The 17,548-nt window shown below is 45.4% G+C and overlaps 1 protein-coding gene across 2 annotated transcripts in view; it reads right to left on the minus strand.

Moving 5' to 3' along the window:
* The window catches only part of fbxw4 (F-box and WD repeat domain containing 4), a 145,819-nt gene that overhangs the window by 88,001 nt on the left and 40,270 nt on the right, over nt 1-17,548 (minus strand). For both annotated transcript variants that reach the window (XM_080205986.1, XM_080205985.1), the window contains exons 4-5: nt 17,333-17,465; nt 14,562-14,656 (exon numbers count right to left, since the gene is read on the minus strand). In XM_080205986.1, the coding sequence (XP_080062112.1) occupies nt 14,562-14,656; nt 17,333-17,465 (228 nt within the window). The remainder of the gene's footprint in view (nt 1-14,561; nt 14,657-17,332; nt 17,466-17,548) is intronic.

Genomic DNA, 17,548 nt, shown 5'->3' on the forward strand with positions numbered 1-17,548 from the left:
GGGCACAAAAAGCATCAGAGCCAAGGCCAATTTCGTGTTCAGTTGATGCCCATGAACTTATTGCAAGAATCACTTGATGATTATTAACAGTGCCAGTCCTGGCTGAATTTCTGCTCTCTACCAGGAGTTATAAGACCAGTTTGTAGCAGCAACACCTTTCACACAGATCAGGACCTTCTTGTTCTGTAATACAATCTGCTTTTTTTAAAACATTGAAAACAGTGACGAGGGTTAAAAAAAGATTCCGACGCAATGTGCATTGTGCTTGGATGAGGAGGTGAGCTTTTTACAGCCCATGTGTCTCACTCCTCTCAGAATTAATCAGCTCCTGGGTGAAAATTTACAGCTAGTCCTTGCTCTGCTTTGTTGACCACTGAACCAGTGAAAAGAGAAGCTGTTTTACATTAATTCCACGCTTCCATTTTGGGAGATGCCATTGCCAAATTATCTATTGGAAGGACCATGATCAAAGGAGGGCAAAAAACAAAGAGCCAATGCAGCACAGAGAGAAAGTAACTACTAGGCAGGCCTCTGGATAAAAAAAAACCAACTGCTTTCTCAGTGAAGAAACAATGAGACATTCAGACTGAAGTGTCACTGCCTTTATCCATCCACTCGATGAAAAGGTTCAACACTTGACTGCCACTATCCCACAACGTGAACCTTCCCTGGCATAATATCCCAGTAGGGTGTCTCCCTTTTGGTCATTTTTCATCAGATTCACAACAAATCCCCACCCGCCCCATTCAGAGGAGGGTTTGGGGTGGGAGGGTGGAGGTAATACCTGACTGTTTGGCCTTCACAAGTTGGAAAGTTTCTTCCCTTCTCACTTTTGGGAGGCCCTTCCTCATCACACATTCTCTTTCAACCCCTCCCTGCTTCATGCCCTCTCTCCTTTATCGACCTATGTCTACCAATGTCACCCTGATAATGCCACAAACCTCTGCTTCTCAACCCCTTGCCATCTTTCAGGTATTGATAAACAAAGATTTTGCTTTTCTGAAGTACCTTTCATGATGTCAAGATGTCCCAAAGTACTTGACAGCCAATTAAGTGCTTTCAAAGTGCAGCCACTATTATCATGCAGGAAAGCAGCAATTTATGTAGAGCAACGTTCCACAAAGCGCAGCATAATGATCAGATCGTCTGTTTTCATGGTGTTGCTCAAGGGAGAAACATTGGCCAGGAAATCTGGAGAAACTCCCTTGTACTTCAAATAGTGACAGGAACCTTGGGATGACATCCACCCGCAAGAGTAGACAATATTAATTAGTTTGTTTATTATACTTAAAGGTACTATTTTGTTTTGTGGACCTGGATCTTAGTCATTCTTGGTTATTTATATATTTTGTAGCAGAACAAATCCAGGTCTACCCATCCTAGTCGCTGCTCCTGATGCAGACGCACCTGGTTTCTGCTTACTGTATATTAGTAAGGATGACAGCTCCCAACATCTCACAATATCCTGATTCTCCGAAGTGTCTCTCTATTTCGCTTTGTCTGATTAGCATCCCTCTATTGTCGACCACCTGCCACAGTCCTGAACAGCGTTCCTCCATCAAGCAACGTTCCACCATCTCCCGACATCCTGACCGGCATCAGTTACTCACCATTTTCCATTGTCCTGAACAGCATCCCTCCATCAACCATTATGATGAACAAACAGCCCACTGATGGCTGTGGGATTTTGCTGGTTTAGGTGAATGTGGCGTTTTCTACACGGCAACAGTCCCTGCTCCTCAAAGTAAATCACTGTGAGAAGCACTTTGAGGGGCACTGTCTGAATGCAACTCTGATTTGCATTACTGCCTTGTGTCTCCCCACTGCATTGAGACATATTACCAAATAAAATTCCAGAGTCAAAAGGAGATGGTTGGATGCTGGGTAATAGGATAAGAGATCATGGGGTCAGGGAGTGAAGTATAAATGCAGATCTGATTTCAAGAAGTACTTACTTTTGTCAGAGCTTGACAATAGTTGAATTATTTTTCCATTCATTCATGGAATGTGGGTGTTGCAGGCAAAGTTGTCATTTATTGCACTTGTTCTTGAGAAGGTGGTCGTGAGCTGCCTTCATGAACCACTCTTATCTGTGTGAATTATGGTATCTCGTGGCAGTTTATAATTTATGCTGTCTAGGATTATATGTGACTCCAGTCTCTCACACTTTTAACTGTCTCTGTATTGACCTAGCAAACTAACCTGTTATGCAGGTGGTTTGCTGGTTTATTGGTGGTTCAAAAGAAGGTGGCTCACCACCCAAGTGTACCATATGGTATGTCCCTGAGCCACAGCACCAGAAGAGTTCTGGATTTGAGCCCTGCTCTGTGTCAGTTAACCACTAGCCACTGGGGCAGCTGTTGGGATGCTGAGTATTTTAAGAAAAAGAGAGAAAAATTTCAATCCTGGATAACTTTGTACATCACACCCCATAACACGTAAAGCCATGGATTTCAAGATGAAAGGATTTCAATGATATGCTGATAGGGTGGAATGAAGATGGTGGGAGGAGACTCATTTGGGGCAGAAACACTGCCATAGACTAGCTGGGCTGAATGTACAAAAGTTATTTGTAAAAAATATAAAAATGGCAATTCTGGAAACATACCGCACCTGAATGGAGAGAAGGTAGTTATCGTGATCTTGAGTAGGCTGTCAATCAGAACTCAGGATTCCACCAGAAACATTAACCTCTCTCCTTTCAACAACTGTGACACTTGCTGAGCATTTCCAGAATTTTCTGATTTCATTTCAAATCTGCATCAATACATTCTTCATTTTGATTCTTAGCTGCTGCCTCAAAGCTCCCAAGTATACAATATATTTTCATTACTAATCACTGGTTCCCAGTGAATTACTTCAGGTAACATACATAGGATTCTCCTAATACCATTCGGTTTAGAAACCTGCTATACAGATATGGCAGGTTAGCTAATTCACTACTTATCTTTGCCATTTTGTGTTCTACAAGAGGCATATATAACTTTTCAAGTCACAATTAGTGCAAGTGAAGATAGCCATTTAGACCATCTTTCTCATCCTTGCAGAGTCCCCAGTCCTCAATTCCAGTGTATAACTGTCTCAAATGACTCAAATGCCTTCACTCCACTACCTAGAGCCAAAGTGAAGTCAATGGGAATGGGGGAGGATTTGCCATTGGTTGAAGTCATACTGAGTACAGAGGAAGTTGGTTGTGGCTATGAAAGTCAATCTCAGTCCCAGAACTTTGCATCTCTGTGAAAATAAACATATTATGACATCTAACCTTATTCTATACTTATGAAACTTATAGTCATGGCCTCTGGACCTCTACAACCAATCCAAATGGTCATTCCTTCCTCATTTTAAAAGGCCTCAAAACAAATCTCTTCAAAGTTGATACTTTTCTAGACTTAAAGACTCCAGGTCTTCAAATCTATTGTCATAACTCCTTTAAACTAGGAGTCTAGCAAGTGGCTTTTTCTGAACTTCTACCAATGTCACAATATTGCTCACAATAAGAGGGAACCAAACCTGGTTAAGAGTATTCCAGATGAAGTCTAACTAAGGTCGTACTGATTTTTTTGTGATTTGATCAGCTTGACAATATATTTTAAAAAATGAATCAGCATTCCTGTTCCGAAGACCTCTCCCGCAAAGAAAAATTCACAAGGTTGATACCAGAAAGGCTAGCGCTGTCAGGATAGGCTGTTTTTTCCCCTAGAAAAAAGACTGACGAGGAACAACAGATGGCGCTTTAAAATGATAAAAGGGTTTGAAGGGATAGACGTAAAGACGTCTCCACTTGCAGTGGAGGTCAAAACTAGAGACCATAAGGAGAGTCACTAATAAATCTAATATGGAATGCAGGAGAAATTTCTTATGTAGATAGTGGTAGGATTGTGGAACTCACTACCATAAATGGTAGTTTAGGCAAACAGCATAGATGCATTTGAGGGGAAGCTAGATAAACACAGAAGGGAGGAAGGAATGGAAGGATGAAGTTAGATGGAACTGAGGTGGGGGAGGAGGAGGCTCAGGTGGAGTATAAACAGCAACATGGACCAATTGGACTAAGTAGCCTGTTTCTGTTTGTTTTTATTCATACATGGGACATGGGCATCACTGGCTGGCCAGCACTTATTGCTCATCCCTAGTTACCCTTGTTCAGAGGGCAGCTGAGGGTCAACCACACTGCTGTGGGTCTGGAGTCAAATGTAGGCTAGACCGAGTAAGGACGGCAGATTTCCTTCCTTAAAGGACATTAGTGAACCAGATGCGTTTTTCTGACAATCGACAATGGTTTCATGGTCATCAATAGACTCTTAGTTTCCAGATATTTTTCATTGAATTCAAATTCCACTATCTGCCGTGGCAGGATTCGAATCCGGGTCCCCAGAACATTAGCTGAGTTTCTGGATTAATAGTAGATCGACAATACCATCACCTCCCCTTGGATGTGCTGGAAATGCTGCATGAACTTTTTAAAAACAGTTTAGTTATTAGAACCAAGTAAGGCTTACATTAACGTTGCAATGAAATTACTGTGAAATTCCCCTAGTTGCCACACTATGGTGCCTGTTCGAGTCAATACACCTAACCAGCACATCATTCAGAATGTGGGAGGAAACCAGAACACCTGGAGGAAACCATGCAGTGCAGACACGAGGATAACAGGCAGACTCCACACAGGCAGTGACCCAAGCCGGGAATCGAACCCGAGTGCCTGGTGCTGTGAAGCAGCAATGCAAACCACTGTGCTACCATGCCTACCTGTGATGGAACTGCACACACGTGGATGTCAGGTGAAGACACATTTGGGTCCCTCCCCTCCAACCTAGTCAAAAAGTTTGCACGTACACTCTGCCAAGGTTTAAACATGGAGAATGGAGGGAGACCAGTACCCTAGGGAAGTGTTAGGGCATGGGGAGATGACAGAGTCATTGGAAAAGCAACCAAAACAGAACAGATTTATCTGGTGCAGAGCAGTCTAGAATGGCAAAAGGCTCAATTCCCAGTCAGTGTTAAGTTAGCTATTAGTAGTTTGCACAATTTGAAATGTTAGAACTGGCACTGGAGTTCCTGGGCAAGTGAAAAGGGTGTGGTAGAGGCATCAATATTTCTGTACATGGGGAAGGAAAAGAGGGAGCAAACAACCATGATTCCTAACTCTTCATCACTGTCCCAAGAGTGTGTTGGGCAAAGACATAATCAAATGTGAAGCTTTCCAAAGGACAAACTGCTTCTTCAGCCATGTGACTGAAAAGCCACGACCACCACAGGCATTGAGAACAACACTCAAACCATGGCTGCAGCACTGCATGGTGTTCCATGATCACTGTGCAATATCCCATAGTGACTATGTGATTTCTAATCATTGCTTCCTGAACAAAGGAAAAGGAAGGGCAAGTAGAAGCCAGAAGAAAAAAGAGTTAGGTGAGGTGGCCATTTAAGAGGCAGGTTTGCAGAGAGAGTGGATACAGAGAGACCATGATCAGAGACTACAAGCTAGAATATGCTCCTGCCAGGCATCAGCGCCTTCAGCAGGAGAGGAAAGAAAAATCACTCTCTCCAGCATCTCTGTGCCAGAGGCTGGCTTTAAAGTCCTATTACTCACAGACTCGCACTCAACAGGCAGACACCTTACATAACAAGACTGCACAGAATTTCAAAAGACATGCACTAAACAGAAAAGTAAACTAGTAAAAGATCAATCAGCAAAAGTGGCAACAAAAGCGGCCGACCTGTACGATTTGTTTGGAGAGCATTTTCCTTGGAATTAGGGCTGGAACAAAGGGCCATTTTCTAACCTTTGACCCCTCCCTGGCAAAACCTTCAAAACCCTCTAATTTCCCTCTTAACCCGTCACTGCCCCATTGTCTATGTTGAAAAGCTCCCTCGGCAGCACGCAGCTCTCACCGCTGTGAAGTTATCTTTGAACTCTCGCTTTTGTTTATTACTCGGGCAATTCTTAAAGGAGCAGCCACACACGACCAGGTTAGCGGGGAACCTGTCAAGAAGCTCAAATGTAACCATGAAGTCATTTCTCATCACCACCCACCGCCACCACCCCACCAAACCATCCACCAACACAGGCTCTCCAACCATTTCCAAATTTGTCTTCTCTGGTCGATGGGGCAATGTAGTTTCACAATATCGTCCGCTATCTTGCCCGTATGGCTAATTCTCATGTGTGAAACTACACAGCAAGAGTCAGCAGGCTATTCGACTGTACGTGCATCACTTCAAGCATAATGTTATCTCATATTCACGCTCTTTACACCAAAGTGTGGTTGATTAGTGATCAGGGGCAGGATCACTGGTTTATTATCCCTGTAAGTACCTCAAAGAAGTGGGGGCAGTCCAACAAAGACACACACCTCCCCACACCCTGACAATCCTTGTCATTCCTGCTCGGATCAAATAACTCAGCACAAAGCAACTTAGGACTCTGTGATACATACGATTTGGTATCACACGACGTAATGTACATGCACATTCAGCCACGTTATGAAGCAAAAGTCTGTTGTTTGACAGGTTTATCACAACAAACGCTCTCTTATGGATAAAATAGTCTGACATTGAGCAAGCTCAATGAATCAAGTCTCATTTTCACATCCCAGGTACTTTCACATGGGAGTGTACAAGGTGAGCACAGAATTTTAGAGGATGGATAAGTTGAAATTAGTGGAAAATAAATTTCAAACAGAAAATACACCTTTACGCAAGTATTAGGAGGGGGAAAGATGCAGATAGATACCAAGCTGGGCAGGTGGGATATCAATTACCATCTGGGTACTTCACCAACATGGCCAGTGTTGCTTTGTATTGGCAGGGTGTCTGACCATTCAGCAACATTCACGAAGGCTGCTTATTCTTAGAAATGATGTGGAGATGCCGGCGTTGGACTGGGGTAAACATAGTAAGACTTAAACCTGGTGTTGTCAGACTTCTCACTATTCTTAGAAACACATATTCACAGTTTCTGTGAGGGGTCAGTGATTAGTGATCAGGACAGAGAACATTGGATAAACAACTCCATCCCAATCCGGACATTCTATGGAAGACAGAGACGTGTTGGATCAGGGAGGAAGCTGGGTTGGATAGGAGGGTGGGTCAGAAAGGAGGGGGCCAGTAAGGACGTGAAATGAGAGAGAGAAAAAGAATAAACATGAGAGAGAGAGTAAGAAGAAATAGAACATAGAACATTACAGCGCAGAACAGGCCCTTCGGCCCATGATGTTGCGCCGACCAGTTACAAAACAATGACCCACTAACCTAAACCAATCCCTTTTTGTCCATAAACCTATCCACGGATCTCTTAAACGCCCCCAAACTAGGCGCATTTACAACTGCAGCAGGCAGGGCATTCCAATCCCTCACCACCCTCTGGGTAAAGAACCTACCCCTGACATCCGTCCTATAACTACCCCCCCTTAATTTAAAGCCATGCCCCCTCGTGCTAGATTTCTCCATCAGAGGAAAAAGGCTATCACTATCCACCCTATCTAAACCTCTAATCATCTTATATGTTTCAATAAGATCCCCTCTTAGCCGCCTTCTTTCCAGCGAAAATAACCCCAAATCCCTCAGCCTCTCCTCATAGGACCTCCCCTCCATACCAGGCAACATCCTGGTAAACCTCCTCTGCACCCTCTCCAAAGCCTCCACATCCTTCCTGTAATGTGGGGACCAGAACTGCACACAGTACTCCAAGTGCGGCCGCACCAGAGTTGTGTACAGTTGCAACATAACGCTGCGACTCCTAAATTCAATCCCCCTACCAATAAACGCCAAGACACCGTATGCCTTCTTAACAACCTTATCTACTTGATTCCCAACTTTCAGGGATCTATGTACACATACACCTAGATCCCTCTGCTCATCCACACTATTCAAAGTCCTCCCGTTAGCCCTATACTCAACACATCTGTTATTCCTACCAAAGTGAATTACCTCACACTTCTCCGCATTAAACTCCATCCGCCACCTCTCGGCCCAGCTCTGCAACCTGTCTAAGTCTTCCTGCAAACTATGACACTCTTCCTCACTATCTACCACACCTCCGACTTTGGTGTCATCAGCAAATTTACTAATCCACCCAACTATACCCTCATCCAGATCATTAATAAAAATTACAAACAGCAGTGGCCCCAAAACAGATCCCTGAGGCACACCACTCGTAACCGAACTCCATGATGAATATTTACCATCAACCACCACCCTCTGTCTCCTATCCGCTAGCCAATTCCTGATCCAATTCCCTAGATCACCCCCAATCCCATACATCTGCATTTTCTGCAGAAGCAGAATGGATGGAGAGGTGGCAAATTCTGAAGCTGATAGCTCCTAATGTCAGTCATACATCAGCTAATTTTCCCCATTCTCTCTCCTTGCCTGTTGGCAGCATTTTCTCACTGGCTGACTTAATAAAAAAATCTAATAAGGGATCAGCTCCTGAGAACCAAGTCAAAGAAGCCAAGCTTGTAGCAGTGCAGAGGGCAACTGCTGCCGGCCAACTGAACTCTGGAAGGCATGATGGCCAAATGTGATCCTGTACCCATATGAGGGACACTCCCCACACTTTGCCGAAAGAGTAAGGATCAGAAGCAGGAGCTCTGTCAACTATAATCTCTGCCTCAAATAACAAAATAATAATTTCTCGTCAGAAACTTGTGTGGTGGCCAATAACACCCATAATCACAACTTCCTGACTACAGTGTAAAATAAAAACTTTTCTTAAAGATTAGATTATTAACACAAAAATGGACGTTTTCATTTAGAAGAAAACTTTTAACCTGCATCTTGACACCATTATCCAGGAAAACTTCAATTAACCCACGGCACCACGGTAATGTGGAAAGGTGTCTGTTATCTGACAGGTCTGGCTTTGTTCAGCTCTAATATATCAACCATCATATTGAAGAATTAACGATCTGTTTAATCACTTTTGATACCAGCTCTGTGAGGAAGAGAAGCCGGGCCAGAGAAAAAAAGATCAGAAAGACGTAAAGAGGCGCCGTACCTAATAAAATGGGTGAGTGACTCAAAGCAGCCAGCTGGGTGGTAGCTCACATCAAAAAGATCGCAGTCAACCACTAGCAAATGGCAAAGAACAAGGGGAAAAACAATGGCAAAATATTGTGACAGAGAAAGTGTGGAAGGAATAAATGTTCAGATACAAAGTGTGAAAGAGAGAGATTGAAAGAGACAGAATTAAAAAAGACAGATGAGGGTATGAGCAAGAGCAATGGTCAAAATGAAAGCGGAATGAGAAAAGAAAAAGCAGGGAAAAGAGTGACAATAAAGTGGAAAATGAAGTAAGGAGGAAAGGGAAGAGAGGAGACAAAAAAAGGAGGATAGGGTGAAAAGACAGGAGAGGCAGCAATTGGGTGAAAAGGGAGGGGGGAGAAGAAAAGAGAGAAAGAGACATGAGCAAGAAGGGCCAAGAGAGAGGCAGAGCGAGAGAGAGTGAGCAAAGGGGAGAGAAAGTGAGAGAAAAAGAGCAGGAGCGGGTAGACAAAATGAGAGACAGCACGGAAGCGGGGAGAGAGAGCAAGGGAGAGAACGCGGAAGCAGGGAAGACAGTGAGAGAGAGAACGTGGAAGCGGGGAGAGAGAGCGAGAGAGAGTGCACAGAAGCGGGGAGAGAGAGCAAGAGAGAGCGCGTGGAAGTGAGGAGAGAGAGCGAGACAGAGTGTGCAGAAGCGGGGAGAGATGGTGAGGGGGAGCACGCAGAAGTGGGGTGAGAGAGAGGAGGAGGGAGGGGTGCAAGCAGAAGTGGGCAGAACGAGGGGGGTAGGGATGGTGAGCAAGAGGGGAAGGGGGCGCGGGCGAGATGGGGCACGAGGGGGGGAGGGGGCGAGAGCAAGGTGGAGGAGGTGAGAGCAAGGGGGGAGAGGGCTCGAGGGAGGGGGCACAGGTGAGGGGGAGGGGGTGTGGGCAAAGGAGGGCGGGATGCGGGCAAGATGGGGAGAGCAGGTGAGGGGAGAGGGGACACAGGCAGGAGGCGAAGGGGTCACCGGGCGGGAGGGGGAGTCGCAGGCGGGAGGAGAAGGGGTCAAAGATGGGAGGGGGAGGGGTCGTGGGCGGGGGGAGGGTCACTGGCAGGAGAGGGAGGGGTCGCGGGCAGGAGGAGGAGGGGTCGCGGGTGAGAGAAGGAGGGGTCGCGGGCGGGTCGGTTGTGGGAGGAGGAGGGGTCGCGGGGAGGGGGAGAGGTCTCGGGCGGGACGGGCAGAGGCAGGAGTCACGGGCAGGAAGGAGAGGGGCAGGGGCGCGGGCCGGACGGGAGCGAGAAGGGCGGGAGGGGGAGGCAGCACAGGCAGGAGGGGGTGTGGGAGGGAGGGAGGGGGCGCAGGCAGGAGTGGGAGGGGGCACGGGCGGGTGGGGGGGGAGACGGGTGGGAGCGGGCACAGGCAGGAGGAGGGATGGAGAGGGGTGGGAGGGGGAGGCAGAGGGCCAGGAGGGGGAGTGGGCGTGGGCAGGAGGGGGAGGGGTCACGGGTGGGGTGCAGGTGGGTGTGGGAGGGGTCGTGGGCAGGAGGGAGAGGGAGAAGGGCGGGAGGGAGAGGGTTCGTGAGCGGGGGGGGAGGGGGTGCTGACAAGAGGGGGAAGGGGCGCGGGCAGGATAGGGAGAGGGTACTGGGGGGAGGGTGAAGGGCGGAAGGGGGACGGGGCATGGGCGGGAGGGAAAGAGGAAGCGGGCACGAGCGAGAGCGCGTACGGGAGGGCGCGGGCACGAGCGAGAGCGCGTACGGGAGGGCGCGGGCACGAGCGAGAGCGCGTACGGGAGGGCGCGGGCACGAGCGAGAGCGCGTACGGGAGGGCGCGGGCACGAGCGAGAGCGCGTACGGGAGGGCGCGGGCACGAGCGAGAGCGCGTACGGGAGGGCGCGGGCACGAGCGAGAGCGCGTACGGGAGGGCGCGGGCACGAGCGAGAGCGCGTACGGGAGGGCGCGGGCACGAGCGAGAGCGCGTACGGGAGGGCGCGGGCACGAGCGAGAGCGCGTACGGGAGGGCGCGGGCACGAGCGAGAGCGCGTACGGGAGGGCGCGGGCACGAGCGAGAGCGCGTACGGGAGGGCGCGGGCACGAGCGAGAGCGCGTACGGGAGGGCGCGGGCACGAGCGAGAGAGCAAATGAGAGGACGTGAGTGCCAGAGACAGAGTGAGATCCAGAGAGGATGAGAGTGAAAGGGACAGTGCACAAGAGCCGGACAGAGCGTAAGTATGTGAAAGCCAGAGGGAGTGTGGGAATGTAAGAATGTAAGAAGGGCACAAGGGTGTGAGAGCTAGAGGAAGTGCGAATGCGATATCCAGAGACAAAACGCGCCTAAGAGTCAGAGTGAGAGAACAAGAGAGTCCGAGAGAGAGAGAGCACGAAAGTCGAAGAGGCAGAATGCACGAGAGTCGGAGAGAGATCGCGGAGTATGAGGGAAAGTAGCAGTGAGAGAGCAAATATAGGAGCCAGACAGAGACAGAGAGAGTGAGAGAGAGACAGAGAGATAGAGGCACAGCAAGTCAGGAGAGCCAAACAGCACCAGAGGGGGAGTTTGCAAACTGCCACAAAACGTCGGAGTGCGACGAAAGAGGCGACCACAGGCATGCCAATGATCCCCACGCAAAGGAGACAATGGCCTAGTAGTATTATCGCCAGACTATTAATTCAGAAACTCACCTAATGTTTTGGGGACATGGGTTCGAATCCCACCATTGCAGATGATGGACTTCAATTCAATAAAAAAAATCTGGAAATAAAAATCTACTGATGACCATGAAACCATTGTCGATTGTCGGTAAAACCCACCTAGTTCACTAACATCCTTTAGTGAAGGAAATCTGTCGTCCTTACCTGGTCTGACCTACATGTGACTCCAGAACCACAGCAATTCCCTCCAAAAGCAACTAGAAACAGCTACTAAATGCTGGCCAGCCAGCAATGACCCATATCTTACGAATGATTTAACAAAAAGGCACGTACACACACATTCACACAGTCAAGGGGGCCGCATAACACATGTAACACACACAGCATTCAGGTTGAGGTCCAGCCTATTACAGGACACATGGGAGATACTGGTGACACGAGCAAGCAATGCAGGTGGTCAGATCAGTGCCATGAGAGATTTACTGCTGTTAAGCATGCATGTTATCTTAGCACACAGATTCCATTTGGGGCACTCCTTAAAAGGGCTGACCGAGTGTGTACATCATCCTTTCACCTTCTGTTCACCAGATAAGTAGAAAACATGGGTCCACATTACCAAGAGGTCAGTGAGGGTACAGATTCCTTAATAAAGTTATTCAACTCTCTCATTCAGCTTACAGTTATATATGAAAAATAAGTAAGTAAATCCAGTGATTCTTACGAATTGGTTACTGAAAAGATGACACTATCCAAATTAAATCTCAGAATGCTTTGCAATTCTCATATTAAGCAGTCTTTCAATGGATGCAAGTTCAGACTCCAGTTTCTTTCCATCCTGACTTGAAATTATATCATCTCTAGGTCAAAAGCTTAGAACTCCTTTTCAAATGGTTCCGTGGGAGTGTCCACACCAGAGACTGCAGTGCTCACCACCATCTTCTCAAGGGAAATTAGGGGTTAACAATAAATGCTGGCCTTGCCAGTGATGTTGACATCATGTCAATAATGAAAAACAATGCTCTTTCTTCAACTTTTGGGCCAATCAAGATGCCATTCTTTTTGTCAGATCCTGGACAACAATATTAGCTTGGCTTCCTGGAATGTTGTTCAGTTTCTAGCCATCAGAGTCCCCAATTATCTTCTTGATATTTTGTCCCTCTTCTTCCCACGGTACATATTCAACATGAGGTTTGCTCATAACTCAGGGGTACCCATACCATACTGTTTGCATTGCGACCCACTTCAACCATCTTGTTCATTGCTATTCAGCATTAATGTACTCTTAATAAGAATACAGCCATTCACAAACACAGGCGTGCGCACAAGCTGAGGTTGATGGTCAGGAGCAGGCGACCAGGTAATAATTTGTGACTCCTACCCTGCCAATTGCTACAGAGGCCAACCCTGACACCCCAATTACTGTCCCAGTGAAAACAGGGAAACCAGACCTGGATCTGTAAGGCAGTTACCCTGCCTGGTGCGATCCACTTTGCCATCAAGCACACTGCCTTGAGTGGATCTTCCCTGAGCTTAACTGAGCTTTCTCACATAAAAAGGCTCAGTACTCTCCCTGGCCAGAGAGATTTTGGTTACATGGACAAACTGCAGAAGCCATGACTGCTCTCCTTAGAGCAGAAATTATGGAGTACCTGAATTGCATCTTTAAAATTATGAAGGGTTAGGGTAGATAGGGAGAAACTATTACCATTGGCAGGAGGATGGAGCCAGAGGTCACAGATTTAAAGTAATTAACAAAAGAAACACAGGGGAGATAAGGGATTCTTTTTATGTTGCAAGTTGTTATGATCTGCAATACTCTGCCTAAATGAGTGGTGGAAGCAGATTCAATAGTAACTTCGAAAGGAAATTGAATAAGTACTTAAAAAGGAAATAGTTACAGTGCTATGAGGAAAGGGTGCAATTAGATAGATCTTTCAAAGAGCTGGCCGAGGCATGAAAGATACTATAAATCTTGCTTCTTCACACTATCAGATTCAGTAACTTTCTCAGTTGCCTCCACCTCCCATGTCCCCACCCCCCCACCCCGCCCCCCACCCACCACCCCTCCCCCTCCTTGTTACAGTTTCTTTACTACAATTTATTAAAATAAATGAGAAGAGAAAGGAAATGGTAACCTAGGTGACAAATATATTTTCAGTGGTGAAGATGAGCAGCAAGGTAAGAACCAATCAATCTCCTGTTCAAACAGAGAATGAGGACCAAATGTAGTCTTCAGGTGAAACAAGGTCAGAGGGCTGGAGAATGATTGGAGCAGGGCACACAGTCACAATTCCACTCCAATTTCAAAGTCATACATCCTATTTTATGTATTATAAACTCCTGCATCTACATATATAATGGAGATTACCAATATAATACACTTTAATACACCTTCGCTTCTTTCCAAATTTTTGTTTGAAAACCTACTGAGCAAAAAGTTGAATGAGTGGCACGGAGATGCTTTAGAAAATTAGAAACACTGTACATTCTTAGATGCACAAGTCAAACTCTGTTTACAGAGTCATAACCCTGGGCAAAAATTATTAAATCCAACTCTTGGGAGAAGCTAAAAATCAAGTAAAACTTCAATGAAGGTATTAAGATTATGAAATGTGCTATTTTTGAATTTTATTTAAAACATTACATGTGGCATTAGAAATGTCAATTACTGAAGGAAAAAAAAACAGTTGATTAATGTTTCAGAGAGCATCTTCAACAATTTGTGGGAACCTGCCAGCCGGTCAAAGGAATTAGAGTGATGTGTTTACATGGACAAAGTAGACATTTAGAATGGGAGATAGTTGGCACCAAAAATTGTGACAGGAAATGTAAGCAGACATAAGATTCTTAATATAAACATGATATTTACACAATATATAATTATGTAAGTAAACATCCACACAATCTCACTTTAACTTGTTCTGGAAATTCCCACTTACCTCAGCAGAGGGTTAATGGCGACTGACCAAACTCGATCTTCTGTCCTTATTGTGTGTAAACATTCTCCCAGCCTATTCGAACAAAGCGACCAAATCTACATGAGTTGAAGAGATATGTTATCTATCACCATTTTTAAAGATCTGGGCCAAATTTTAAAAGACTATTTTCTCCATGTTTAATTTCTACATTGCTTGTCCAAAATGTGATGCACCAAACTGCCTGATAATGCTAATTTTCGAGGATCAGTCATACAGAAGAACCAGGCAGCTATAGCCATGGAATTCACATTTCAGCCCATTTCAAGACAATATATAGGAAAAAACAGACACTATGAAACAATTTATGCTTTGAGCAGGAGAGAAAGAGCAAATGTGAGAAATAGAGTGAGAACATGCCAAGGGAAATAAAATGAGGGGAAGAGACAGAAAAGAGAGCAATGTTGAAAGGTAAAAAATCAAGAAAGAGAGCTTGGAAAGCAAGAGAAAAGGAACACGCAGGAGGGAGGAAGGAATTGAGAATGAACCTTTAGCCCATTTCCAAGTTTATATTTATGTCCTTTATAATGTGGTTCTTGTACGTTGCAGAAAGTATGTATACATTGTTTAATAAAAGGTTGGGTGGCGCCAAGGTCTGGAGATAAACATGAGAATAAGCTGCTAATTTCATCTTGCTCCAGTCCTTGAAGTGTTAAACTTTAATCTCCAGGTTTAGTAATGCCTGTGCTGTCACTGTACTGCTTTATTATCCTGAAGTCTCAGACCCAAATCACTCTGTATCTGCACATTCTGGCAGCTTCGAGGTCAGCCTGCAGTCTGCTTTGTATCACAATTACATTTCTGTGGTACAGCAGTTAATGGAACCTTTCAAGAACAGCTGGGACACTTGTTCATCCAGGAAAATACAAGTTTTATTTATTCCCTGAAGGTTCAGCTATTACATTAGTGATTTTTACAGATCAAGGAGGTCCCAAGACCTTTCCCTGGTCTGTGTTAAGTTTGCTGATTTCTACTGGGGTGCAACGATTTGGTTCAACTCACTTATGTTAAGCAAGCAAATATATTTTTAGACAAGTTGCTTGATTACATTTAAAAACAGAAAAAACTTGCTGGAAACACTTTGATCAAGTAGCATCTGGACAGAGAAAGAAGCACAGTTAACATTTCAGATCGATGAGAATCCAGTCAGATGAGAGGTCACTGATCTGTGACATTAACTCTTTCTCTCTGCACCAGTGCTGCCTGATCTGCTAAGTATTTCCAGCAATTTTGGCTTTTATTTCAGAATTTCCAGCATCCACAATGTTTTACACTATTTAAGATTGATTGCAAGAGTGGGTTTGTGTTTTTCTTGCATATTTTGTCCCAAAATCTGAATCAGCAGATCAACTATGACTTTAGGTTGGGATGGGATAGTTTCGCTGTTACTCTGGAGTTTCAGGGAGCAGATTATCAGCAAATTCATTTGCACTGGTTACAACACTTAAACAGTAGGATACAAAATGTAGATACAGGTATCTTACTAACAGGTTGGGCAGCACAATGGTGAGTACTGCTGCCCTACAGTGCCAGGGACCTGGGTTCGATTCCTTGCTTAGGCCACTGTCTGTACAGACTCTGCACATTGTCCATGTCTGCATGGATTTCCTCTGGGTGCTCCAGTTTCCTCCCACAGACCAAAAGATATGCTGGTTAGGCACACTGGCCACGCTAAATTCTCCCTCAATGTACCCGAACAGGCACCGGAGCGTGGCAACTAGGGGATTTTCACAGTAACGTTATTGCAGTGTTAATGTAAGCCTACTGTAACACTAACAAATAAACTTAAGAGTTTGGGTGGTTCGAAAGTTTGACATCTGAGATTGGGGATGTGGGATAATGGATAGCTATCAAGAGCTATTATCCTGATTAATCCTTTAGTGTCATTCTTTTTTGTCTGGGGGCACTAAAACTAACGCACTCCCCAACTAACTCAACACAAACGTAGAATTGGTCTTTCTGCTCAGACATGGGAGTAAAAAAGGCATCATTAAGTTGAAGTTGAAGAAAAGATCAATTCAGTTAGATTGAGGGACCAGAAACCTGGAATCGCTCTCCCTGGAGCATAATCGGCTAAGGGGAATTTAATTAAGGTGGTCAAAATTATGAGGGTTTTTTTTGCGGGGGGAGGGAGAGAGAGCGAAAAACAGAGAGGAGGAGGAACAGAGAGAGACAAGAAGCTGTGTCTGCTGCCAGGAGAGTCAATATCCAAAGCACACAGATTTATGATTTTTAGCAAATTTGGTGGTCTGAAATGCGCTGCCTGAAAGGTTGGCAGAAGCAGATTCAATAGCAACGTTCAGAAGAGAATCATTTATATATTTAAAAAGTAAATATTTTCATGGCTATGGGGAAATAGCAGGGAGTGAAAGTAATTGGATAGCCCTACCAATAAGCTGAGACAGATGCAATAGGCTGAATGGCCTCATTCTACACTGTGTAATTGTGATGTATGAAACCTGACAACCCCATCTCTCCTCACCAACCCCACATTATGCCCACCCTATGATTCACCCCCAGCTATATATAATCTACAACACTGCTGATCTTACTCAATCCCAAAAAGTTAAAGGTGAAAACAAGAAAATACATTGCTGGCATTCCAAGGCTTCAACTTCTCTTTGAGGAGAGTTAAAAATACTCCTTCTCTTAGAGATAGTATAAATTCCACTCCCGATAGGGACTAGATTAACAGTCAGGCTGGGCTTAACACCAGGCTGCTTCTCCACACCTACCCGTGCTGTCTTGTCTCTCGAGCCGCTAACGATGACATGTCCTCGGCTGTCGATGCAGTTGACCTCTTGTTCATGTGCTGAGTAGGCTGCATAAAATGAGTTACAAGTGTTGCAGACAATGATCTTCCCATCCCTGCCAAGTAGATCGGTCCCATTAGTTTCAAATATACTCAAAGCACTGTACATTGATCTTGTCACTGTGTTTACCGTATACGC

Source organism: Carcharhinus amblyrhynchos, chromosome 17 (assembly GCF_965287045.1).
Source record: "Carcharhinus amblyrhynchos chromosome 17, sCarAmb.v2.hapA, whole genome shotgun sequence".
Lineage (NCBI taxonomy): Eukaryota > Metazoa > Chordata > Chondrichthyes > Carcharhiniformes > Carcharhinidae > Carcharhinus > Carcharhinus amblyrhynchos.